General features: G+C 40.9%; 2 protein-coding genes across 7 annotated transcripts; both read right to left on the bottom strand.

Annotated features, from left to right (window-relative positions):
- Positions 1 to 1,491: 1,491 nt before the first annotated feature.
- On the bottom strand, positions 1,492 to 11,987 carry pdha1b (pyruvate dehydrogenase E1 subunit alpha 1b). Of its 5 annotated transcripts, none has more exons than XM_075452986.1 (13): positions 11,841 to 11,987; positions 10,909 to 10,929; positions 9,344 to 9,499; positions 7,659 to 7,724; positions 6,887 to 7,060; positions 5,918 to 6,044; positions 5,737 to 5,828; positions 5,536 to 5,628; positions 4,682 to 4,837; positions 4,244 to 4,315; positions 3,540 to 3,607; positions 3,350 to 3,458; positions 1,492 to 2,922 (listed from the first exon to the last, which is right to left on the bottom strand). In XM_075452986.1, the coding sequence occupies exons 1-13, from the start codon at positions 11,898 to 11,900 to the stop codon at positions 2,758 to 2,760; spliced, it is 1,359 nt and encodes a 452-aa protein (XP_075309101.1). In that variant the 5' UTR covers positions 11,901 to 11,987; the 3' UTR covers positions 1,492 to 2,757. The 5 variants fall into 5 exon arrangements, with proteins under 5 accessions (XP_075309101.1, XP_075309103.1, XP_075309104.1 ...); XM_075452988.1 differs by having other exon boundaries at positions 9,407 to 9,499; XM_075452989.1 differs by lacking the exon at positions 9,344 to 9,499.
- A 613-nt stretch (positions 11,988 to 12,600) lies between these two features.
- acot9.1 (acyl-CoA thioesterase 9, tandem duplicate 1) lies at positions 12,601 to 22,502 on the bottom strand. 2 transcript variants are annotated; one of them, XM_075452991.1, is made up of 16 exons: positions 22,274 to 22,502; positions 21,398 to 21,489; positions 20,069 to 20,095; positions 19,535 to 19,580; positions 18,649 to 18,819; positions 18,152 to 18,189; positions 17,974 to 18,057; positions 17,781 to 17,884; positions 17,628 to 17,701; positions 17,244 to 17,311; positions 17,047 to 17,158; positions 14,606 to 14,696; positions 14,306 to 14,391; positions 14,125 to 14,212; positions 13,226 to 13,376; positions 12,601 to 13,095 (listed from the first exon to the last, which is right to left on the bottom strand). In XM_075452991.1, exons 1-16 carry the CDS (start codon positions 22,285 to 22,287, stop codon positions 13,040 to 13,042), a joined length of 1,302 nt encoding a protein of 433 aa, XP_075309106.1. In that variant the 5' UTR covers positions 22,288 to 22,502; the 3' UTR covers positions 12,601 to 13,039. The 2 variants fall into 2 exon arrangements, with proteins under 2 accessions (XP_075309106.1, XP_075309107.1); XM_075452992.1 differs by lacking the exon at positions 20,069 to 20,095.
- Positions 22,503 to 27,084: the final 4,582 nt, after the last annotated feature.

Here is a 27,084-nt window from a genome sequence, read left to right as displayed (position 1 = left end):
TTGAAAACACCGATTTATCAACTCTGGACAAAAAAAAAAAAAAAAGGAGACACTCAATAATTACAAAGTGACAAAAACAAAGAAGCAAAATGACCTCAAAGAGACAAAAAAAAAAAGACCAACGAGAAAGCCGAAGAAATACCAAGAGATGGAAAGGAAGAACTTGAAAACGACATCAAATCATCACAAAGTGATGCAAATTTAACCTAAAGAGGCAGAAACCAGCTACAGAGATGCTGATAAAAAAACAAACAAAAAAAAAAAAAAAAATTATGTAAAAGAGATCCCACAGAGATACGCAATGTCTGGAAAGAGACACCAAATGAAAAAGAAATGTAAACTTACTTTAAAAAAAGACACAAACCGGAGACAAAGATGCAAAAAGACCACACAGAAATTAAAACGACATTAAGTGTACAAAAAACGACCTGAAAGAGACACAAAAGTTAAATTTCGACTACAGTATAGAAAGCAACTACAGGGGAGGACGTAAAAACAAGGTAAACCGATCTAAAAACAACCACAAAATCACCTCAAAGACGCACAAACGTCAAAGAATTGTTCCAAATGTCATAAAAACAAACGATGGCCTCATACAGAAACAAAAACATTACTAAGATATAACCAATCGAAAGTGACAACAGAGACATTAAAAAAGAGGGGGGAACCACAGGGGGAATTAATAAATACAAAATTACCTCAAAGATTTGCAAAACAACCATAAAACACGCCAAATGACCTGAGATGCACAAAATAATGCAGAAAAGAGGCAGACACCAAACTAACGGTGACAGACACCAAGAGAGGCGAAAAAGAAACAACCCCAAATCACATAAAATATACCCAAAAGCATCAGGAATTCATGCAAAATATTAACTAAAAGGACTGTAAAAACAGTGACGAAGAGACTAAAAACACACATCTGTGCAGTGCTGAAGTTTCTCATTAGATCAAAAACATACAAACTGGAAAGAGTTTAAATTTAATTTATTCTATAAAAATCCTTTAAAACAATCTATATCCAACTAAATCCTATTATTGGTCATTCAGCCAATGGATTCGTATTATTTTAAATGTCCTCTAACTGAAAAGCTCTATTACATACGGAATAAAGAAGCTTGGATTCATTTTAGATCAATCCCCCCCCCCCCCCTACTTCTCATTTACGCAAAATGAAATGCTACGATGGATTTCAAACTCGACTGATATGTTCATTGTACAGAAACCAGCTTGCGTCAGACCATGAAAAATGACTTGAAGCGTGGCCTTACACTGGTTTTGAGATGTTGAAAGTTTGTTGTTTGAAATCTTTGGAGTTTTCTGCCGCTTTGTTTCTGAGGTTTTAACTCAGACTTTCATCCGTCTTTATGAAAGGGTGAAAATACACCATGCTGCATTTTGTTTACATCTTATAAACCTGTGGATGCGGTTAAAACGTTTTCTAGCTTTATAGTGACACCTACAGGTAGATGATGGAACAATCACACCCAGTTTTTCTTGAATATTTTATTACATATCAGGACAGTGTGACTTATGGCTGGTGGATTTCTACAACAGCAACAGAAACCAACTCCACTTCTCTTCACATGATTATTTCACATCCAGTCAGTTAACTCCATTCAACAGTCGCACATAAATAATAAAACTTTATCTGTACAGGGTCAGTAACAGTACACAGGAATCCTCAAACAGACCCAAGTTTCAAGAAATCCAACTCGTAAAACAAGGGAGGTTCGTTTGTAAAAGCTAAAAAGTAATGTAGTGTTGTTGTTGGACACAACAGGAGGGAACTTTGGTTTCCTTCGACTCTTTGACCCAACGACCGCTTCAAATCTCAATCTTCTTTGAGAGTTAGGCATGAAAATCTCTGCTGGGATATGAAAGTTTTCACCACAGCTGGATGGAAACCGAAGTTGGGAGTTTCTGTCGCTGGGACTGCTCAGACAAGAGATCAATTCAGTGGATACACGAACAGTACCAGTAAAAAGCTTGGACACGCCCACTCATTTAAGGCTTTTACTTGGTCTGTACTGTTCTCCAGTGTGTAGAAATAAACCACATCTAACAGAGAAGCGTCAACATAAAATATTTCAGATTACTAAAACTCTCCTCATTTTTTGTTGAATACAGCATGAACTGATGACCCCCGATGTCACCATGTTGATCATCACCTGGATGCTTTCCACATACGAGCTGGACCTTAAAGAGACCAACAGGGTTGACGGCTCTAAATGGTAGAAATGTGTGAGCATGTGGCCAAAGGTTTGTACTTTAAACTCATTTTAAATGAAGGTCTTAAAAGTCTAAATGGCTTAAATGAACTCAGACGTAACATTCGAGAGAATTTTTTGAAGTTGAAAGTGATTTTTGTTGTCAGGAGTGTCTAAATGGTCTTGAAGCAGTTTCAAACATTGGTCAGACTGAACTCTTGTGCGTTTGTGTCGTGCAGCATTTTAAATCAGTGCGCTAAAAAAAAATAAAAAAAAAAAAAAAAAGTCCTGGTCTCATACTCTGACAACATGATGGCATAACAACAGGCTGCTCAGATGAACAGCATGAATAATAACTTAAACATTTCTATATAGAACTATAAATAAATAATACTGGCAGATTTAAGGTCAAATCTGAGTCCTGTTAAGGTGCTAAGATCTATGGTCGAGGTGTGAGTGCAGTGAGGCAGCCTCTTTAGTTCTGGAAGGACTCTAATGTCGAAGGTTATAACAGTTTAGGTGTATTTGTGTGTGAAGCCGGTTGAGTCTAGCTGACGGACTTCAGTTTGGACCAGGGGTTTGTCCCGCGGACCTCCAGCGGTGGGCTGTTGGAGAAGATATGGTTACAAAGCTCGTCCAGCGGCGGCTCCGGGTCAGACGTGGCGAACAGAGTCGCCTCATCCACCTCCTTACGGATCGCGATGTCCATTTTCTGACAAGAGAAAAATGATTCCCATCAGTTCCTGAAGCTTGTAAATTTAATTATTAAACACTTTACCCAGAATACACCGATTAACACATGACATATTACACTGTGTCATTATTTACTGAACAAAAATGAAGACAAAACACAGAAGCTGTGTGTGAAAAACTAAGTGAACCCTTAGTGCTTCCACAGGAATTAAGAGGGTCAGTAGCAGCCAGGTGCTGCTGATCAATGCACTGATTAATTGATCATTAGTAAGTGTGAGCGCCTCTAAGAAAGCAGAAGTTTTGTCAGTTTGCTGGTCTGGAGCATTCGGGTGTGTGTTAAAACAATGCCAAGGAGGAAAGACATCAGAGTGGACAGACTTAAATGAAACAGAAACTCAGTGAACCCAATCCCTGCTACGCTCCATGTTTGTTTAGGATGCCCTCACCTTGAACTCCTCTACAGACGCCATGTTGTTGTTGAGCATGCGCTCCTTCAGCATGGAGATGGGGTCACTTTTGCTGCGAACCTCCTGAATCTCCTCACGAGTCCGGTAGCTGAAGGACATCACAACTCACTCATTCCCAATTCCTGTCTCCTAAAACGTGACGCACAGCCGAATGCTTCCGATGACTCACCTGACGCCTGGGTCACTCATGCTGTGGCCATGGTAGCGGTACGTCTGCAGCTCCATCACGATGGGACCCTGAAACACACAGCAGGTCACTGAGTTCACGCCATCATTACTGCAGCTAGCAGAGCGTAAAGAACCACCCGTTATAAGCAGCACATTTTTAACCTTTAGATGTCCCGACTTAGATTCATTTATAGAGGTTTATTTCTCTGATTTACTATGTTCTTCATTATCGGCTGCAGCTTGTCACTTCCTGAACACAGACTGCCACACAAGAAGAAGTTTGAAAGCTTCATTTAGGACCAGCAGCTGCTTCCTCTGCCTTTAGAAATGATTGATCACACTCTTTGGTCACTGAGGAATGTTCTTAAACAGAGTTTAAACCTGCCACACCGAACCTGCTGCGACAAAGAGCCGGTAAACGTCTGACGGATTAGCCCAGAGAATGATTGGTAGTCAGGTCAGATAAGTCACAATTAGACAAAAAGCTGCTTCTTTATTATTCAACTCTAATCTCTGTAATAGTGAGGTAAGAGGGCTAATCATTAGCAGGACGAACATGTTTATGGATAAAACTTCACAAAATGTTTGTGGTGATGCGTTTATCCATCCAAAATTGTGGGTGCTTCATGTTAAAATGAAGCACCCTCAATATGAATGAAAATTTAATGTTATGAGAGTCTCGGATCTGAACACAGTTCAGCTCACCTTTCCAGCTCTGCAGTGATCTGCAGCAAACTTTGTGGCCTCCCTGACACACAGGACGTCCATCCCATCCACCTATAATGGAGAGGACAAGAAGAACCAGGTCACCAGATGGACGTTCCTAACAAACATCTGCAGAACACCTTAAAGTATCAGGATGTCTCCAACTGTTCCTCTGTGAATGTGTTTGTGTGCAGTATCATACATGAGCATCAGACAGCTGAATGAATGCTCACACCTGCAACTGCCAGGACGGACATTCATCCACTTCCTGTTATAGTCTGGGTCCGTACAGGCCAGCTGCAGCGTACTGCCAAAAGACACACTGCAGCCGATGCCTACGACCGCAAAGTTTAACCACAGCCACCAACATCACAAACATTTGTGGGGTTGAGCTGGTGAAGGCCTAAACGGTTTTAAATTCCAGCATTTGTGTCTCACTCTGATTCCTGGTATATAGTCTCCTCTCTTGTAGTAGTCGGTGCTGGCGGCGGCCCTCTCCACAGACGTCCCCATGCCGTATTTGTTGTTCTCGCAGATGAAAATGCACGGCAGCTTCCACAGAGCGGCCATGTTGTACGTCTCAAAGATCTGACCCTGATTGGATCAGACAGATGTCACATGTTTTATCATTCAGCTTCTTTAAATTAACTGATCGTTTACAGATATCTGTTATCTTAAAAGCTTGAGTAAGTGCAACTGGACTTCTTTTTGGATCTTGAAGACTCTTATCTGAAGGCTTCTTCAGTTCTGAGTTAGATGGTGGGGAGAATCATCTTATAACCTGAGACGGTCGTTACGGTCACATGTGTCACTGAACCCAAAAAGCATGTGCGAAGATGCGTTTCTGTAAATAATGAGGTTGAAACACTGCATCACTTAAAGAACAGTGAAACACAGAGGCGGAAACATACTGTGGAGTTGCTTTTCTTCCGCTGGAAGGGGGGCTTTAGTCAAGGTGGAGGGAATCATGAACGGTTCCAAAAACTTTAGGTTTGTGCGAGAAAGTTGAAACTTTACCCTTCAATGACTCCTAAAGATGCATCTAAAAATCAATAAAACTAGCTTCACCAGAAAAAAAAAAAAAAAAAAAGTAAGTTCTGGATAAGTCCACCCAGAACCAAGACCTAAATCCAGTTAAAGACCTGATGGCTGACCTGAGAAGACCAGTTTACCGTTTGAAAATAAGGACTTCAATATATCAAAATGTTGTTCTTCCCCTTTCAACAATGACAGTTATAAGGCCAAATAGTTCCACTGGTTCCTGAAACCAACTGTTCTGATCTACATCTCACCTGATTGGCTGCTCCGTCTCCGTACAGCGTGACACACACCTGATTGTTGCCTTGGTACTGGCAGGCGAGAGCGATACCTGCCCCCAGGGGCACCTGGACAGTTCACAGCAGAGTTATTGCATCAGTGTTGGAAACAAACCAACAGGAAGGGTTTCAAACCAGAAAAAAGGTGACACTTCCAGCCATGTGTTGCATGTTTACCTGTGCGCCCACAATGCCGTTGCCACCATAGAAATGTGGAGCGTACATGTGCATCGAGCCCCCCTTCCCTTTGGCCACGCCGCCTTTACGGCCTGAGGACGCCATCGGAGAAAAGATGAAACATCACTTCAGACGGAAAAAAACAAAACAAAACACAAGTCTAGACTGTAACTACTCTCACCCGTGAGCTCGGCCAGGATCTCCTTGACCGGCACGCCGCGGGTGTACGTGTATCCATGTGCGCGATAGGCTGTGATCAGATGATCAGAGGGGTTGATGGCGGCCTCAATGCCAGCAGCGCACGCTTCCTGTGGGCAAAGACTAAACCTTAGGCACCATGCTTGTAGACAAGTCATCAGCAATGATGACAAAGATTATTCACAAGTGGAAAACATTCCAGTCAGTTGTCAAGTCTTCCAAGGAGTGGACCTTCCAGCTCACGTTCACCCCAAGGTGAAAAACCCAAGAGCTACATCTCAGACTCTACAGGCCTCAGTTAGCATGTTAAATGTTAAAGTTCATGACAGCACAATTAGAAAAAGACTGAATAAGTATGGCTTGTTTGGAAGGGCTGCAGGAGAAGGAAAGAAGAGTGGGCCAATATTCCTCCACAACCATGTGAGACTGATAACGTCACACAGAAAACCATTTCTGCAAATCATTGCTGCTGAAAGTGGTTCTACAAGCTGTTGGACCATGGGAGACATTTTGGCTTTGTTTCTGTAAATCAAATGACGACACAGTGTCGTATGTCATGTGTTGCTCATCCGAGGTTGGATTTACCTCATTTTAAGACCTGGCTCATACCAGATTATTAATTTATCAGGTCATGAAACATAAAACCTTAACATTGAAAAGAGACTGCTTAATTTTCACATGACTGTGTGCCTTCTGTGCATTTTGTTCCAGTCAGTGCTTAATTCATTAAATTCTCTGGTCAATTGTTTTCCCATTACAAGAGACCATTCTGGTAAAATAAAAGCTGCGTAAAATTGTAAATGTAAAGCCACTTTGTCACATTATGATAATAATAATTTAAAAAAATAAAATAAAAAAAAAAAAGGTCCAGAAACAAAGAAGCAACATCTAAAACTGAATGATTCACAGGGAGAACTGGAATCTTCAAGCTGTGGTACAAACGTGTTGATACCTGTCCATCATAGAGGTGACAGAAGCCCCTGATGATCTTCTGCTTGTAGAGCTGATCAGCTTTGAGCTCCATTCGCCTCACCATCTGCATGGTTTGGTAATACTGCAGGCCCTGCTCTCTGGTCAGCTCCGCCTTCAGCGGAGGACCCTCCTCCAGGTTGTGCAGGTCGCATTTCTATATCAGAAAAAGCACTAAATCACACAGCGTCCTGATCCACTATCAAACAACAAGTACAGTTTCTGTTACAGGGCGTAAATCAGAGCTTCTTCATACCGATTTCGAGCGCGATTCATGATTGGAGCCAGGGTCAGACTTCAAGATTTATTTTCAGCTCTTAGATTACGTTATAAGGCCCAAATTGTGGTTAAATCCCCGTCTGTAGCCATATAATAAATTAAAAAAAAAAAAAAAAAAAACTACAGTCTACCCTACAGTCCGTAATAATTACTGATAAATCTGAAATCATCGCCACAAAATGAATCGAGGTTGAGGTGCTGTGGCACTTGGATCTTCAGTTTCTTTGACTGAGGATCTTCATCAAAATAATCTTTGCCTTTGGTTTCTCTGAACAAACAACCGTTTTTCAGGCCTGTATGTATACAAATAACACGTGAGGTTGAGAAAATAATCCATTTCACTTATTAGAGTTGGTAAAGAGAAAATATTCAGCTGGACCTTATTTGGATGAATAAAGTTCTGTTTGCTTTAAGCTCAATGCAGTTAAGTTGCTAATATGTCTGAGCCAGTCAGTTGAATTTGATGTTAAACCCACCTTGATGTCAAAGGTCGCCTGAGGAGTGAAGTCGGCAAAAGATCGGGCGACGACGACTCGGCCACCCTGAAAAACACATCAGGCACAGTTGACTCAAACAGGGTTCTCACTTAAGCTCACATTTATTCCACAATATGACATCCTTCCTCAAAGTAGAGGGACAGGTTTGGGTCTGCTGGTTTAACTACAACTGAATGTTTGGCTCAGTAACAGGGTGGGAGACCAACATCAGCCAATCACCCATCACCTTTATCACATATTTGCTATTTATTTAGGTCGTTTTTCAAAGAAACACTTCTCACTTGTGAGACTAAACTGAATATTTGGGTGTTTTAGAAGAACGAGAAGGCAAAATCTGCTTGTACCCGAGAAAAGTAAATGTATATTTTAAATGCAACAGTTAAGTAATGAAGAGTTCCTCCAGCTATAAACCGGGATGAAAGAGATAGAAGTCATCTACATTTTAAACATTGTATTGAAGTCTTCGTTTAAATTATCAAAACAGTCAGCTCACAGGTTTAGTTGTGAGAAGATTCACTGATCATGACGTCCCTTTGGTTCACAGACCGACAAAGACAAATTTATTTTTCTTTGTCCACTGGAGTCAGTTTTATTCATATAGCACCAAATAACACAAGTGTCACCTCTAGGCACTTTCAAGATACAGTCCAATCATAATCGAATAAAATTATTTTAGTCCAAAAAGTGTCCTCAACAAGGAAACCAACAGACCACATTTAAACTTCTTTCCTTCCACCGTCCTGAGCATGCATGAGGCGACGGTGGAAAGAAAAAAAACTTTTAAAAAAGGCAATAAACCTCCACCAGAACCAGGAAGTAAAGCTTACTTAAAAAAATCCCAGTTACTAATTTTGAATTTTAGCCGAATGAATAAATAGGCAGCAGGTCTGTGGGCTGTCTGTGGCAGTAGCACGACGAGGACGTCAGTAACACCCACTTTACGACAAAAATTCAAAATTACAGTAACCCGGATTTTTTTAAGTAAGCGACGCACCTCCACGTTATCAGTGCTAATGTACAGTAATTAATAAATTATAAACAGCATAGTTTGTGCCTGTATAAGCTTGCCCATAGGAAACCGTTTCATGGCCGAATATCTCAAGAGAGCAGCCAGACGCCTCGCGAATATCTTCGGAACAGCTCCAAATGTTCAACAACAAGCAGGGGTGAGTAGAACATCATGTTATAATGTGAAATCAAAGGCCCAATGTCAAAAAACCGGTCTTATCCTTTAAGGCCCGGGAATGTGAATAAAAGAAAAATAGCCTGAAGAACATCGTTTTAAGGTTCAGACTACCCTATTGTGATCTTAAGAAAGAAAAACAGACATCAAGGAGAAATAGGCAGACGGAAAGAGAGATGGAAAAAAGACATTAATGCAGATAGAAATCCATAAAATAAAGACACAGACAGAAAAACAATTAGAAATCAGAGACAAGAAATCAAAAGACACAAATAAACCGACTGGTTAGCAAACTGTAGCCCTGCTTTTACCAGCAAGTTAAAAAAAAAAAAAATATCCCATATTCAACATGTTCAGTTAGGGATTCCAAACATCCACCAGAAGTGTTAAATTACCCAAGAAGCCTTGCAAAAAGCTCTGGTTCGGTTCCCCAGCCCTGTTAGTGAGCAGACAGACACGGGGATGCTACGCGAGTCCTTACTGGTCTGTCTAGCTGGTCGGTCTGGGCGCTAACTAACTGTGCAGCAGACGCTCTAGTACTGACTGGTGGTGGTTTAGGTGGTTGCCGCTGGGTCTGTGCCAAGGCGGGCGCCGCCGATGATGTTAGACTGACGTACTCTGACAGGTCAATCAGCAGCTGGGGAACACAGGAGCCAACCAATCAGACCAGAGCATAGCACAGCCAGAGGAGGTCTACAGAGGCTACAGGTGAGGGGACATCTACAGGTGAAACAGCAGAAGCAACTAGATGGAGACAAACAACGACTGGAGTCTAAAATGATGAGAAACACACTGCAGGAACCTGGAGACTGGTACCAGCTCAGCACCGATACCTCACAACCAGCACAACTTTAAATCTGCAGTTTGATCCGATTCAATTGCCTGTTTTTTTGACAATATAAAATTTAAGCTGCTGGGAGTCTTTAAATCAGCCAAAATCTGAAACTTAAAAAAAAAAAAAAAAATAGAAAAGTTCATTAAAAAAAATTCTGTTTGACTTAAAAATATGGAACAAACCAAACAATTTGCAGCCTGATTTGAGACATTTATGTCATGGCCCCTCTGACTCGTATACATTATGTATTATAAAGCGATCACTGGAGTGATCAATATTGGTAAAAATATAGAGACAGTTTAGTTCTTCACCCTCAAAATGCATCTTTAATTTTCTAGATTTAAAAAAAAAAAATAAAAAAAATAAGTCAAACTACTGACTGAAAATTGAGCCGATTTAACAAGAAGACGATCTGATGACCGCAAACTGATCATTTTTGTTTTAGACGGTCTAAAGCAACTAAAACTGGACTTTAATGAAGCTGCAATTCACATTTATCGTTTCCTGACAAAAATTAGCAATTCACAAGGTCAGAAGTTGACAAATCATTCATTTAGAACATTTTATATCTAAAGACTTCCTGATATGCGATACAAACTGTTCATTGTAATAAGAACCATTCCTATCTGAGGATTCAACAGAAATAATTCTTAACATTTGACATTATTTGGTGTTAAATTAACTGCAATGTTTAAGATGCACAAATTAGAAATATGTTCGCTTCAGAGTTGATCAATTTTTAGGTTATTTCATTAGTTTAGGGGCCTGTTAATGTCTCCAATTTGAGTATGCTACACTGTTTTTGTGAGGAACTTTATTTCAAGCCATACATATTAGAAACGTCAATTAAATCCAAACCAAATGTCCATCGTAGCCACATATTTTACCCGAACACTGTTTATTCGCTGTGGAACTGAAGCCGAACATTGTGCTGATGCGAAATATCGCTGGAACAGCTGAATGATAATTGAACTACGGCAGAGGAGAAAGATCCTACTGGTTAAACTGACTGAAAAAGAAAATAACAAGATTAAAGTATGCAAGTAGCACTTTAAGTGACAGTTGTTTTCACCAACACGTGGAAAGTCAAGTTAAGACCAATTTATGGCGATTTCTTTCAGTTGAACCTCATATGCTCCCTGGGAAACGTCATCTCTGCAGGGGGAAGGAAGCTTGGGTCAGGCTTACGACAAACATCAGCTGCTGCTTACCTCCGATACCGTTTGGGCTCCCTAGGGTTCAGGTGTGAGGAGAAGGAGAGGGGGGAGAGAAGCAACAAATAAAGAGGGGTTGTTGAATGTTGTGTTTGTGAAGAATGCAGGCGGCAAAGCAGGAGGTGGGAGGGTTAAACAGCAGGGTTCCTCTAGTCACTTCTTATAGTTTGTCTTTAAAGATCAAAAAGACACTTTAAAAACAGATTAAAACACAGGAAAATTACTCTAAAATAAGGTATAAAAGTTATGTAGCTTTGTTTTGAGTGTCTGTAGGAACTTGCTGTCACAGAAACACCATGACACAAACTCAGCATGCCGCAGCCAGTCATGCTTACTGATAGAGATGCACTGATATGATCCTCTAAGATCTGATGTTTACTGCTCATATCTGCTGATCAGCTCACAAGACAGAGTTTGATTCTTAACTGGAGTACGATTAAACAAAACGAGATGTGGTTCAAGACTTCTCTGCATTTACGTGGAAGTTAGTTTAGAAATAAGACATTTAACTTCGGCCTTGTGAAGAGAACTAAACCCTGAATGATGAACCAGTGAGATCAGTGAATCTGTAGCAGTACCAGTTTGCTAAGCTGTTTAAGGAAGACAAACCACCACAATCACAGACGCAGAATAGTTCAGTTAGAGATGGAAATTTAGACAGATGTCGCAGCGTAAGCCCCCCAAGTTTCACCGTCTAAACGTGCACAAAACGCATTTCAACATTTATTCAGTCAACAATAATTGAGCACAATGAACACCATTTCCCATTATAGCGTGCAAACAGAAAACCAAGAGCCAAGATAGCCGACAGAGCTAACGTTAGCTGCTACTCACAAGGTCAGCCTCATGCAAACAATGCGAGGCCAGTTAGCGGTTAGCATGAACCGGTTCCGCTCAGAAAAGTTCAACTTTAACCCCGAACCACTCACCACATTCTTGCCAGTGATCCTACAAAGTGCGTTAGAGATAATGGCCAACATGCTTTTCATGCTAAAAAATAACGACCTGACTCTGAAGAGGATTAACGTAACAGCCGTTTAGCTCCTTATTACCCGTTAGTGTCCGTCCGGTAAATGGCGTCGATTAGCAAGGAGAACTAAAGCATCCGTTCCGCCCTGTATTTTATAGCCACCGGAGCTATATATATATATATATATATATAAAAAAAAAAAACAGAACGTCTAAAAACTTAAAGATGAAAAATATGTTTTAATCAGAGTTAGTAGTGCTTCTCAAGTAATACAATAAAAAAATAAATTGTGGGAGTTAATCGATGCAAGTAAAAGTGACCATTTTTTTTACATTTTAAAGGCAAATTAGAAATTTATCATGGACTGAAAATTCTTAAAGAAAATGAAAGAAAAATGCCTGACACCATAATTTTCGCAACACTGTATGTCAAATGTGGCTGACTGTATATGACTTTGTCTTATCACAACAGAAATGTTTGTCAAAATTATCAAACAAAACAGCTACACTGTAGTATTTCTTATCTAAAGGCATTTTTTAAAAACGTATTTGTCTTATACGACAGTTAAAACATGTAAATTTAAGTATAAAACCATCAAATCCACAAAAAAAACAAGACAAATCAGATAAAATCTCATGTTCTTCTTTTGAAAAATTAGCCAGAAAATATACATGAAGGATGTAACAGCAATTATTAAAGTCGGAGGAAAAACAGCAAAGTTGAGATAAATATTTATTCCATTTGAGCAAAGCCTTGAACCTTGTCCCTCTTGCAGCAGCCTGACACATTCAGAAATACCATAGAAAAAGTAAAGTCAAACAATTTGTGTGAGTAAGTGACAGTGAAAATAAGAAATGTTAACATACTGTACTGTAACACCATGCATATATGAGTAAGACTATATGAGAATACAACAAGAGCAGGACCTTTAACTTAATTTTCTCCTGGCACCTGTCATAAATATGTTCTTTTTGTTGTGCATCAAAGACAGCAAAGTGTAAACCTCCAGAGCAAATACAATAAAAGTAATCAAACAAAGAGCGAGGTATAAAAAGGGTGTAAAGAAAGTTAACTGCATTCATTCTTCCCAGCTGACACAAACGCACTCTTTGGCTTGCTCAGATGGTGAAAGGCATTGGCAGGCGCATCTTGGATCTCTCAGGCCTCAACTGTTTGGTTAAAGTGTCTTTTCCCATCCAGGTAGAGCATAGACTCTGTCAGATACACGACACATTAAAACACACAAGATCGTCAGTTACAGACACAGACTTTTTATCCACAAAAATGTTCTTTTTTTCTCTACTTTAGCTCAAACAACGTAACTCAGATTGTCCAGATTCTCACCTCCATACGTCATGGGAACGATATTGGGGACGTCGCGGTCTGAAGCGAAGGTGAAGTGGAAGACGTTGGTGGTGTTGTGCTGCCGTGTCAGCGGGTCATACACCTCGCTATGAACTCTAACCTGGATGTACTTCCCCTGTGTGTAACACACCTGAAACACACAAACACACACACACAGATACATCACATATGGTGCCAACATGCGTCCTGACTGATCCGATCACATCAGGACATTTCTAAATGCAGGTGTGAACGCACTGTAAATGGACTGAATGCATCAATTTCTGAAAAGAAGGTTCTGAATGTTCGAAAAAAAAATCCTCTCTCATCTTATTGTTGATAATTCAGCAATAAATGTGACTCGGGTGAATCTGAAGTGTGTTCATGTCTGAATAAAGTTCAGCCACTGAGTGCATTTGAGTTTTTAGGTGAGGCACGTCACGTGTTTATTTGCATACGGAGCAGGTGACTGAGATCTGATCACACGTGGCCACTCTGTTTTCGTGACTGATTTTCTCTAAATCAACTAAATCGACTAAGAGAAAGAACTTGAAGCCGTAAACATATATATTGATAGAACGTGTTAAAGAGCAAACAGACATTCACTAGAATATTGTTTGTGTGACCATCGTGAATTTAGAAGAAAATGATGGTTTAGAAAACAGCTTGGGTTGAACATTAAATAACCTTATTAACATTTAGCTTGAGGTCCAAAACTTGTTCTTTTCACTCTAGTTTTGGTGTCCTCGAGGAGACGTTTTTCTTTCTATCTGATAAAAACTCAACTATGTTCAGCAGCTGCTCTCTAACCAAACAGGAAATCCACCTAAATGAGTACAAACTTAAACTGATAACAATTAAAAGCAAGTTTCCCTCAATGATGGAGATCTTTTTCTGACCTGTGACGAGAGCAGCAGCAAGGAGCCGATCTCCACGGGTTTCTGGAAGAGGATATCATCAACAGCCACCAGACTTGGCCGACATCCTCTGTAAAACACCACAAGCAGACACAGTGTTTAATTATGGTTCAATTAAATATTCTTCCCCTCTTCTGGGTTATCTTTTGACCAAATTTCTCACCCGTAGGAGCAGGCGTTGGCCCAGCCCAGCTCGTAGGCTTTTCTCATCAGAAAACCTCCAAATATCCTGTTGAAGATGTTCCTCTCCTGATCAAACAGAAAGAGAAGGGATTGAGGTTGGTGAGGTTTCCCAGATGAAGCTGTTTATAGCTGAGAAAATCAGCGAAATGGCTGGACTGGAACTTCTAATAAATGGTTTTAAGGTTGAGGCGAGTGAAAGTGTAAACTCACAACAAGATTTATACTCAAACGTGATTCACAGTGATACATCTGACTCTTTTTTTAAGTGCATTTGTCTCACCTGAGGGTGGCAGATCTCCAGTCCTTTTAGTTTGGCGTCTTCCATCCACACTGAGTTTGGAGGCAGAAGTCGGCTGCGGAAACTGACTGTGCTGAAACAGCGGAAGACAAACGCACCGAGAGGGAATATTTAACACAGAGATCTCTATAATGGTGTCGCATCCTTAACACAAAAGATCCAAAACCACGTATAGCAACAGAGCGACAGACAGCGAGTGTTTCTGGACATGAATGTGACGGAGGAGCAGAGGAAGAAGGCTAACTGTAACCAACACCGTCTCCAACATACTCCTTATTACAGTAAGCTTCTCTCTCTGCATTTCTATCAGGACTGAAGTCAGTAATATCATCGCAGACATCAGCTTTAAAACTCGAGCCTACTGCTAAATACACACAGATAAACCCGACTGTGGCGTGCTTTAATCATTGTGAGATCTTTGTTTGACAACTATAATTCCCACAGGGCAGAATATTACGGCCGTGTTTAACGATAAATTCTAAAACTGACACTTATTAAAGGGATAAACTGTGAAAAAAAACATCACCTACTGCAATTGAGAACATATATTTGGGTGTCTGAGGGACCACGGAGTCAAAAACTCAACCAGAAAACAAAAATGCGTTTCTTTGCGTCTGAAAATATGTAAATCAGTGAAGCTGTTCAGATCTACAGCCTAATGTTACGTCACCGAGCAGAGAGTAAAATATACTGCTGCAAGTGGGAAGTCTGAACTCTTTAGCTCGCTCTTTTCTCTTTGCTATAAACAGCTAAATCTCATCAGCAGAGATATAGCTCACTTAACTTCAGACAGAAATGAGATAATCGTGCTCTATCAGCACTTTGTCTGATGTTTTATTGGAATAAAAATAACAAGTGAAAGAGTTTAGAAGACGCCTACAACTCGTCCCCCTAACCCCACTCGGCCGCTCACATCACAACCTGGTCCATCTGCTCCCTGCTTACACACCAATGGTGAAGAAACAGCCCCTCACCAAAACGTATGTGGAGCAGTGGTCTGAGGAGGCCAGTGAGGCGCTCCAAGACTGTTTTAACACCTGACTGGGATGTGCTCTGCGGGCCACATGGACAGGACATTGACAGTTTAACGGACTGCATCACCGGATACATCAGTTTTAGTGTAGAGACTACCGTGCCCACTACGGTAGTCGGTACAGTGTTTCTCAAACAACAAGCCCTGGGTGACTGGGTGGCTTTGCTGCTGGAGAAAAGGAGGGCTTTTAAGTCTGGAGGCAGAGAAGAACTGTCAGACCATATCAGGGCAGGGCAAAGGCAAAAAGAGGGGGGTAAGAACAGACTCAACAGACTGATAAAAAGAGCCAGCTCAGTCTGTGGCCCTGGATTCTATCGAGGTGGTTGGGGAGAGGAGGGCTCTGGCCAAACTGTCCACCATCATGAACAACACCTCCCACCCTCTCCTTCAGACTGTGAGTGCCTTAAGCAACAGGCTGTTACAAATGTAAGAAGGAGCGTTTCCGCAGGTCCTTCATTCCATCATCAATCAGACTGTATAATGCTGCACTGTAACCATACATACATGCAGTAATCGGTTCAAATTTCATGTTGAAATGTCATCTTTTGCATTGTTTTTGTATTGCATCTTTTGTTTTGTACAATTATATTGTATATATAATCTAAATTCTAAACTGCCCTGATACCCCTGTCTTTTTGAGCTGCTGTAATCACTGTGGGATCAATAAAGTTTAATCTTATCTTATCTTATGTCTATTTGGGAAACTGCCTTTCAAGGGACCGACTTAAAATGTTGGGGATTGTAAACATTATCTGAGTTCCCAGCCAAGAGCTTCTTCTTGGTGTTTTCTGTGATTTTTCCAAATAGGAAAATGGAAATTCTGAGCTCCAGTTTGCTTATTAAGGCGAGCAACACCAACAGCAGAACTCATCATAAAAACCTTCTGAGCTTTGTTAAATGTCACGCACATATGCGGCATGTCTAAATGTTAGCCTAAGCCTAACATGGTTTATGGGGTGCGTGTGATTTAGGTCAGAATTCCTGTCACTGATATCAGATCAGACACATATCATGGAAGAGAAAAAACAGTTGCTATGGACACAAATGCAGAGACATGGATTTCTGTCTGTGGAATTCTAGGCAAAAAAAAGAGCCTGAAAATAAATATTAATATATTTTTATGCCTCCTTTAAATCATCCACAGATAAGTGGCACAAAATTGATAGATCAATAGATGAATTATGTATTTCCTCTCAAAAGTAAAGCTTGTGAGAATGTTTCAAATGTCTCATTTGCCAGAATAATGTCTTCTGATGAACTGATGATGTATTACTGCGAGCAGCGGCTGTGTGAGACTTTAGCACAACAAATTTTCGACTTTTATTCAACTTCTAAGTTGTATGATGAAACTGAATTCATCTCTTAGAAGATAATAATATCGTAGTCGTACTTTGTGTCCAGAGTGTTGAGAAACAGACTGTGTATGATCTTCCTCTCCTCGTCTGTGGGAGCGACCTTAAGCAGCGATGCAGTGCTCAGCTCCACACGGCGGGATTTATTTGCTGAAAATGCAGAAGAAGAGAGGGACCAAAAGATTGGCAAAATAAAAGCATGTTTACCTCGTGTTATAGAGTCACAAAGTCCTACCTTCTCCTTCCTGAAAGACCATCTCTTCCTCTGGTCCATCGGGCTTCAGCGGATTTACAAACGCTGCCCTAAAACAAGGTGAGACACAGAAGCGGCCTGAGGTTTGTGGCTGAACACGACTTTTAGGAGGTTTTAGGAGTTAAATCTACTCAGAACACAAGATATAGTATGTATCAGAGATAGTGAAGCAAACACATTTATTGTCTGAAATCTCAGAGTTGAGATCAAGTTGCTTCTCTGTTGAACCTGTCCAATCTGAGTGGAAAACCTTGCTTATGCGTCATTAATCTTTCATTAGCTTTGATTTATTGTGAAAGTTAGAAACCACAGGTTTTCATACAGAATCTGCACCATAAATAGTAACAGTAGCTCTTAAAACGCTACCTCTTGTTCTCTGGATCTCGAGCCACCATGACAAATGTAGCATCCAGAATGGGGGCATACGCTCCATCACGGTACTGCAGGAGGAGGAAGTCGGTCATTTTAGTCAAGGAGGAATAATCAAACATAACACTGAGCATATGTGTGTGTGTCTACCTGTGACATGTGCATCTTTGCTTCAATTGACGTCTTCCCCACCCACGTCACACGACCCGTGAACTTGACGTCACAGTCGGGATAGATGATGTGCTGCCTCATGTCTGAGCCACAAGAGAAAAGGAAAAACGATCTCAGAGCCAAACTAAACAAACTGTCGGCCTGATCGTCCCGACACGTTGCAGGCGCTTACCGATCTTATCCACCAGTGCGGTGACAATAGACAGCGGAGACCTCTTTAGTTCCGGATTATAGGTGAAAGAGTAAGAGATGAGGACTGCGAGGAAGAGGAGGAGGAAACTTTCATGAGTGTTTGATCGTGTGGAGGTCCTTGTCTTATCTGAACAGAAATCTTTTGTGTTTACCGATACCTGCCAAACTGTCCAAGTCCTCCAGGATTCTGCCAAACCTGAGAGAGACACGAGGCCAGTTAGAGGAAGAAGGAAATCGGGGATTATTTCAATCTACAAGTGAACTAATTCAATGTATAAGTGAATGAATGCATCGCAGATGGAACACAAGCTCTGTAAACTCTAAATTAATTCTAATGACATAATTTCCCTTTGGGATGCATGAAGTATTCTCATTTCATGAAGTGCTCTGTAAGCTATTAATTAGGACAGAGTGATCAGATTAGGGCTGTCTGGGCCTTGTGCTGTGCTTTTTAAAGATGAAGAATCTCACAGCAGACGTCTCCGTCCCCAGAGGAGCTCCTCTGATCCCATTAGTTCAAGTTAGCTGCTGTGAGGTTATGTTGATGATTCCAAACTGATGTCCAATTATAGCTGGGATAAGCTCCGGCCCCCCTGCATGGATGGATCAGATGGACTGACGGATGGACTGATGGAAGGTGTTTGTGTGCATCTACCTGACAGTGTTGTGGAACGTCAGGTACTTCTCCCTGAGCTGTGGCTCGGAGCCGAGAGGCAGGTGAACCTCCAGGAAGCTGTCCTTCATCCTCTTAGCAGGAAGGTCGCTTTGAGACTTCGCCAACATGGACGACAACGAGACACGCTCTGCCATGGCCTGCTGATGGTCACTGTGGATGACGTAAGAGAATCTGTCTCTAAATATAACACTACCCGGATATAAACTACCTGGTTGTTTTTATCATTATAAATAATATTTATAATCATGGCCTCTGTAAATTTTGCTGTATTTTCTTTAAATGTTCTTTTTGCGAATTATTTAATAAACAGAAAACTAGCCAGTGTAATGTAAAGGAAAAAAGCATTGCATCTGGAATGCATCTTCTCTGCATTATCGTTGACAATAAAACAATATTTGTGTCATGCAATACGCAAAAAAAGAGTCCAACTTGACAAACAGCATCTCATGACATTAGGATACAAGTGAAGATCGGTTAAAGATTTAATATGAAATATGAAAAGATTATGATAAAAAGGTCATATTTTTATTTCCATAACTGCACTAGCAGCTTCGTTTTCTCATTGTTTGTTCTTTCCTTGCTTTTGTTTCAAGTTTCAAGAAATTTGCTCACATATACAGTGTCTGACTGTCTACAGTGTCTGACTGGTGCAGCATTGACATACCATTACTGAACCACCTGAGGGAGCTGACACTTAAACACTTGTAATATATACTGGAAGTCTGTGAAAATGAGAGCAACAATGTGGAACTATAGGCTGAGCATGAACATATTAAAGTCTGCTTTTGAAAAACTCTGACACGTTAACAACCTCAGTGAGGCACCAAAACAACACGAGGACGCACATAAGCGCACGGTTCAGTACCTCCAGTTCGTGGATGCTCCCACGATTTCTCTCAGCCTGTTACGCACTGAAAAGCAGAGACAAAACAGTCAGATGTCGTGTCCTCACATCTATGCGCGGGAGCGATGATAGAACCAGAAAGTCGAGGCCGATTGTTTCATTCCGTCTCTGCTGGAGTTCAGCCTCAGAGCAGCTGTGTGATAAACTCGGATTCTGCTTCTGTTTTCAGCCTGAATTTTAAACATCTTCTCACAGGCGTGCAGTTATCCGCACGGAGCTCCGTGAGGCTTAAACAATGAGACAGTATGAAACAATACTGAAGTCACAGAGGGAGTAAGAGGAGGGAGGGTCCATCTCTGCTAGATGAGACACACTGCTTTGAGTCCAGACGTACCAAAAGATGGAAGAGGTGCACAGAAAGAGGCTGAGACGAGGTGTGTTACGGGTCGACAGTGCAAAAACATGCAAGACGAATTAGAGTGCAATTATAGCGGATTAAAAGTGTATTAATTAGTTTCAGGCAGTTAAGATTTGTTTCGGTTTACCAACACACACCATTTGACACGTGTAAAAGTGGACTTCCTGCGGAGAAACAAAAATGATTAAAACATGCAGGATGTGCGCTCGGAGGACGGCAAACAACTCGTGACACACGTTAAACATCTGAAGGAGACAAAACCTTCAAGAGAACAACTGAATCTGGAGGATTTATGTGAACAAACCTCACACATTTCTCTGTCGTCTGAAAAACACCAAAATACCACGTTTTCTTCAGCCCAGCTTACAGTTTAGGAGGAATTTTCTCCTTTAAGATATAAAACCCATTACAACATGTTGTCGATGATTACTTCTCTACATGACTGATGTGTCCTCAGCCAGCTGTGCAGAGGATCAGTGTGAAAGTTGATGGCAAATTTAAGGCCCTTTGTTCCAAATTAGGTCAAAATCAGTCATGTTTGTTTCTTTAGTTTGAAGCGGAAAGAATCCACATTTGTCCGAAACATCCACATTCTGTGTCCCAACTGGAAAATACAATATATAAATGTATATATGTCGATGTATGCATTTATGGATATGCATTTAATGTTGACTAAACATAAGTATGTGTGTGTGTGTATGTATATATATATATATATATATATATATATATGAATGAAAGAAGGGACAGAATTGTATAAGTTTATATGAATACTTACTGGAATTTTAGTTGTTGAGTTAGACATTCCAATAACTGATCATGCTTTGTTATTTTATTTTTTGTTCTAATTATTCTGATTATTACTATTATTTGGAGTATATATCAAGGAAATATCACCTCAGGGGAGATCACACCAGGTTATTTGATCTTCTGCTATCTGAGAAACTCAAGATCACATTTGAATTCAAAAGGATTCTTCTCCTGCTGGTTCCCATTCATTTTTAAAACTGTATTCATTGATAAGATTTGTTTCCACAAGCGCAAGATTTATCCACTAGCCGTGTCTGGTTTGACCCTTATGTTGGATGTTTCCAGAGATTAGGGGTATAGAGACAAAAAAGGGCACTTCTGTATGTTCTGTCCCAGTTATCCATTAAAAAATATACAATAAAAAGTCTTGATTCCACCCCGCATTTCTTGATATGTACATCTTCCAATCATTATTGGTTATTGATTGTTTGTTGGTACACAAACTGGTGGTTAAATCCAACAAATAAAAATTGAAATACAGATAAAAACTACATAAAAGTATGTGCATAGATGCAGTGAAAATAACCCCCCACGACATTTAACATTCAATCCTCCACTGTGCACTGTTGTTTTCTTTTTTGACCTGTTTACAGAGGAATTATGTTGATAATTGGGGGGTTCCTTAAATAAAAAAGGAGGTGTGTTTGCTTTCTTACCCTCGGTCATGTCGGGCGCTTTGCCTTGTTTTAACGGTACACCTGTGCAGAGCGTCCTGCTCCCCACGGATGCAGCCGACCGTAGCAACAACCTGCAGACCACAAACAAACAAACAAGTAACTTTAGCCCCAAGGAGTCTATTTCCATCCACAGGCATCCCCTTCTTTCAATTATAACGGATCAGCTGTTGTGTTATAATCATGCCCAGTTGCTCCAGGGTGAAACAAACAGTGAGCAGACTCACAATAAATCCTCACTGTATTCTGTAGAACTGCTTGAGTTCAATTCAAAAGCTTGAAAATAAAAGACCTGCTTCACCTTGTTTTATTGTTTGCACAGTGTGCAGTTTATTTACACAGCACGGTGCAACAAACTCGAGGCATCCGGAAAACAAGAAACAGGTGCAGTAATTTATTGAGACATGTATTAAAGGTACAAGAACTGGACTGAAAATGAGTGAAAAAGCAAGCCAGTGTCAAAAGTAAAACTTTGAAAGACCTTCAGAAAGCCTGGAGAACTATTGTTCAAGACCACTTTAAAAGATTAGAAGAAAGTCTGGCTGTTCAACACTTGTCCAATAAAAAGCAGATTCTCCTCTGTGTGTTAAAGTACATTTAAATGTAGGGTTAATGTAATGAACACGACACACCCTCAGTGTACACGGTGACTCCCGCCCTGTCTGGGTCTGCCGGGCCTCTCCCAGGTTGAGTTTGCTTTATTATTTTAGCATTATAAGACATCACATAATGGCATATCACTGTCACAGATAGTTTACATGGTTGCTTAAAGGATCGTGACGTTATTAAGCCGGCTTGTGAACATGTTGGCGTTGCTGCTGCGGTGGGCTGCAGAGGCATGATCTGAACCACACTGACCTCGGTGACAGCATCACGTTGTCCGGGTTGATGGAGTCAAATGTTCGGGGGTCCACACAAAGCAGGTGAGCCGAAAAGAGAGGAGAAAATCACTGCTTATCTCTGTGAGACAGAACGGTGCCAGGAGAAATCTTCTTCTTCTTCTTTTTGTGGTTTTCTGGCGGTTGGCAAACCAGCTTGGTTGGTGCATTACCGCCACCTCTGGACTGGAGTGTGAAACAGGAATAGCTACCCTCCCTCAAAACAAATTGGTATTAATGGAAAAAAATAGAGAGAAAAAAGAAAAAGAAAAGAGAGATCAATTGATTTGTCTGTTAAATTTTGTTAATTAACCTTGTATTTTTTAGGAACCTGCAAAGGTGGTTAAAGCCCACATGACCCGTGCTCAGCTGCAGTAAGTTCTGCAAGTTAAAGGACACCTTTTCTTCCTGTAGCTGGCTGATGAGTAGTTGCCTGTCTGTCTGGTATTTTGGACACTGAATCAAAACATGTTCTACAGTCTCCTGGCTGTCGCTGCACTCACAGGTCCCAACATGCTTCTTCATCTTGTTAAGTGTGCTGTTGAGTTTTGTGTGACTGAACCTCATTCTGGAGAACCCATCCTCCACCTTCTTCTCTCTTTTTGTGTTCCTAGCCCTCCCCACTGCATTTTCTGGGTTATAAATGCAATATTCCTCCATCTTTTCCAGATTGCCCCGTCATCTGCAAACAGTGCAACCCCCGTCAGGTGTCGTACATCCTTGAACATGCCATTAATCATGATTGAGAACAGCAAGGGACTAACAATGCTCCCCTGCGGTGTGCCATTGTCCACTGGGTAACACTCACTCATACATCCATTCATACGTACCATTATTGTTCTGTCTGACAGGAATACCTTAACCCATTGGAGCATTTGCCCCTTGACACCCAGCTGGTTCAATTGGATCAGCAATCCCTCTCTCCACAACATGTCATACGCTTTTTCTATATCAAGAAAAACTGCTGCTACTGCCTCCTTATTTATCTGTGCCTTCCTAAGTTCGTCTTCCAGACACAAGACTGGGTCCATTGTCCCTCTTCCTTTTCTGAACCCACATTGATAGTTTTCTAGCCTTCCCTTGGCCTCAACCCAGTAGCTCAATCTATCATTGATCATTTTCTCCATGGTTTTACCCATGTGTGATGTCAACGCTATAGGCCTATAGCTTGCAGGCTGCTTAGGATCTTTCCCAGGCTTTTTAATAGGGATGATGACCGCCTTCTTCCACTCAATTGGAATCACCCCTGACTCCCATACTTTATTGAATAACTTTAAAATTGTGCCTTGCCCTGTCTCCGATAGGTTTTTGAGCATGCTGTAGCATGTTTGGTCCTTCCCTAGTGCTGTTTTCCCTAACTTCCTTAGGGCACCCTTGAGCTCAGACCTTGTGAAAGCTCTGTTCAACACTTCCTCCTCTTCTCCTGCTCGTGTGTCAAGGCGAAATTTACGGAGAGTTTCTTCTCTTCTTTTCTCTTCTTGCCTTAGGTTGTCTGTGCTATGCACCTTCACTAGTGTTTGTGCTATAACCTCTGCCTTCTCCTTACTATCGGTGTTATGAAATGTCTTCTTCTAAATGCCAGATGAGCCTCCCCATGAGGGCTTCAAACAGTTTGAGTGGAGGCTCAGTGAACGAAGAAGGGGAAATATTACGTTATATAAACGATAATAAGTTTATTATGTGGTTAAAGAGGTCAAATAGAGGGATTTGAGATGTTTTTCAGAAAGTTAAAGTCGGATATGTCAAAGATTAACATTAGGTGACTCATTTGGGTAGTGTGTATGGGATTAAATAACATAATCGAGATCTTAAAGGATGGTGTAAGTGTGGTGTCTTTTTTTCCCAAACTTTATCTGCCTCAGACTCCTTAAATTCCTTACACTTCCCCTGACCTCCACCAGTAGACAGCTCAACAATAAAAACACTTCTCTTGTTTGTATCTTTAATTATACAGTTTGTCATGGCTAAAAAAACAAAAAACAATTTGAAAATTGCTGATGCAAACTGCAGCTCACTCTTTTTGAGATTTTCGGCATCAACTTTAGGAGAGAAGTAGAGCCATTTTCACTTATGTCATCCTTAAGATAAGAAAAAACGGGCAGAGGTAAACTTAAAGCCTCTAACCAAATTTCCGGATGTATATTACCATTTTAAATAATCAGAATTAATCTATGATGAAGCTTTTTGAAAATATGGGTTCTTGTAAGAGTGTTCCCATGGCTCAGTTTGCTCCACGTTAGGGGGTAAGTTGCACCATCTTTGGGTAAACTGACCATCTAATTGAATACAAATCAAACACACTAATACTTACCTCTTTTAAAAATAATTTAATGGTGTTTTTTTGTTTTGCAAATAGCCATATCTCTTTATCCAAGATGGCAGAAAAATATTAATTCTCACTCTCCTTGGAGTTCCTCCAACCTTAAACTTGGCTCAGTTTGACCCACAGCTTGTATTTCGGAAAAAAAAACGCTCGCTTTCAAATTCAGGCAAATATTTTGCTAAATGATTTGCATAATTTTATACAGTATGGTGCCCTTTTACCTACATGCAACATGAATATTTTTAGACTTGGATGTGTTTGCATTGATGGAGTAGCCCTTACATTTGCTATGTCATAGGTACAATTTGACAAGCCAAAAGCTGTTTTAAAGAAAACTGGTGCTTATCACTCATCTCGTGTTCTGCTTCTTTTTACAGTCTTGCAGAAATGATGGGTCCTTCCAACATGAACGGTTACGTGACATTAAAGTGCATGCATGACAAGATACAGAGACAAGGTCACTTTACTCACTGGTTCTTATCCGACACTACCCCCAAATTTGACAGGAAACATGCAAATATATGAATGCAAATAGCTTTCCCTGAGTCATTTCGCAGGAACTTGGACTGTCAGACATAATAAGCAAAACAACTGAAAAGACAGGAATGCTAGGTAATTGTTTCTCAAGAGAACAAATATGCAAAAATTACCACAAGGAGGCAAAAACAACAAACAGATAAAAGGGTTAAAAACATCTCTTCATTACAGACAGTAATCATCTGGGCTGTTCTGCAACCACAAACTTAAGTCTCAATATCTTCTTCCTTGTTTGTGAGAGCACTGTGAGATCTTTTTACCTTTCTGCATACAGAGAGGCATTGTTTCATCATCCATTATTCCCACCACTGTCTGAGAGGGGTGTACAGTCAGTCCCACAATGATATGCTTTATATGAGTGGTGGAAAATTCCACTCATGTTTCTGCCTTGATAGGCAGTAACAATTACTTCTGCCTCTGAGGAGTCTTTCTAGAGCAGTTTACGGACTAAATTCATGCTATACACTCATTTACACGAAATAGTTACATTTGCAAAAATGCTAAATTTTCTTCTCAACTGGAGTGATTTTATAGAATAATAGTTGCTTTTGTTTAAAGTAGAAAATACACCAATTTGCTAGCCTGATTAACATAGACTTTCAAATCTCTTCGAGATTCTGGTCTGACCAAGACATAACGAATACGATTCGAAATGGCCTGGTCAACCCGCCTCCCTCGGGTTGCTACTGGTTGTGGCCAGAAAAGGCTGTGCCTAAGCTTAAGCCAATCACACCACTCTTTCCTCTGACGTATGATTTAGCTACCAGCGGGGCTAACTGGTAGATTAAACCATGCGCGTCGAGAGACCTGGTCATTCGGGTCTTCAGCCCCGAATCTCCGGGCTTCAGCCCCGAATCTCTCTGGACTGACATAAAGAAAAATATGTATAATAATAAGAAGAAGAAGAACGAAGAAGAAGAAAAAGAAGGAGAGCTCCGTCACGGGACCACACTTTGAGCGGTGATAGACTACCGCGGTGCTGCTGTCATCATGCAACTTTGTAACCAGCTCAGACCGCAGGATTCTGACATGCTCAAATATGGACATGTGTTGATTCATTTTGTCGCGAAAATAACAAATAAAGGTTTCCCATCATGCAGAAGGGGTTTATTCTACATTGGTTTGCCATTTTGTCTGAGGGTGACATTGAAAGTAATAGCCTAAGATGGACATCAGGAATTTTTTCAGGGGAAAGGGGGCAGAGAGACAAGTGGACACCACAATTCATTTCCCAAAGAACAGCCAGGGGATGCTGACAGATGGACAGTTTACGGCAGTGTTTTGGTGCTAACTAGTCTAGTCTACCTCATACTTTTCTATCAGTGAACGCTAGCCAAGCTGAAGGTGATAGCCTAGATGCCGCGTTCAACCTTGACTTCACTAACACGAAATAAACGAAGTGAAGGGATGTGGCACGTCAACATAACTCAAAGCTAAATGACGTTTTTAAATTGCTGCTTCCAAAACGGTGGTATAGTGACATAGGCCCGCCCGTCCAATGTCCGTACGTTGTGGACATTGGCAAAACATGATTTTATCCTACTTTGGCTTTGAGTCACCATCAGAGCATTGGCATTAGCGTAGCCCAATGCCTAGGCTCTCTCCACCTGCTCTGAGGAGGAGTGAGTGGGGTGGGGGCGGTGGGGGCGGCGGGGGCAGCGCCAGCGCCAGACCAGCGATTTCTTCTCCTGCCTGGGGTTGAACGGAGGTTGATTTTACTCTATATCGCCACCTCCAGGCCAGAAAAACTGCCGGTCCGGCGCTATCAGTTAGCCTGCTAATTCTGCAGTAAAACTCAGCTATGCTGCGTATAAACTTTGGTTAGGACATGCCAGTAGGATTATTTCTGATCACTCTTATGGTATGTATAGGTGTTTTTTGTATGCAATACACTTCAAAATGACATAAAAATCGCACCTTTAATAGGAGGG

The sequence above is a fragment of the Odontesthes bonariensis genome, chromosome 20, assembly GCF_027942865.1.
Source record: "Odontesthes bonariensis isolate fOdoBon6 chromosome 20, fOdoBon6.hap1, whole genome shotgun sequence".
Taxonomy (NCBI): Eukaryota; Metazoa; Chordata; class Actinopteri; order Atheriniformes; family Atherinopsidae; genus Odontesthes; species Odontesthes bonariensis.
The sequence above is the reverse complement of the archived record's forward strand: the minus strand, read 5'-3'. Positions and strand labels throughout refer to the sequence as shown.

Excerpts from the sequence above, each read along its gene's own strand:
- pdha1b (XM_075452986.1), bottom strand. The coding sequence starts at position 11,900 with ATGAAAAGCATGTTGGCCATTATCTCTAACGCACTTTGTAGGATCACT. Across the intron at positions 7,061-7,658 it reads AGGCGACCTTTGACATCAAG|AAATGCGACCTGCACAACCT; the intron begins GTGGGTTTAACA and ends TTTCTGATATAG. Across the intron at positions 2,923-3,349 it reads CGTCTGTAGAGGAGTTCAAG|AAAATGGACATCGCGATCCG; the intron begins GTGAGGGCATCC and ends TTCTCTTGTCAG.
- acot9.1 (XM_075452991.1), bottom strand. Across the intron at positions 17,885-17,973 it reads CGCACTGGTGGATAAGATCG|ACATGAGGCAGCACATCATC; the intron begins GTAAGCGCCTGC and ends CTTGTGGCTCAG. Across the intron at positions 14,697-17,046 it reads CTCAACACTCTGGACACAAA|CACAGTCAGTTTCCGCAGCC; the intron begins GTACGACTACGA and ends CCGCTGTTTCAG.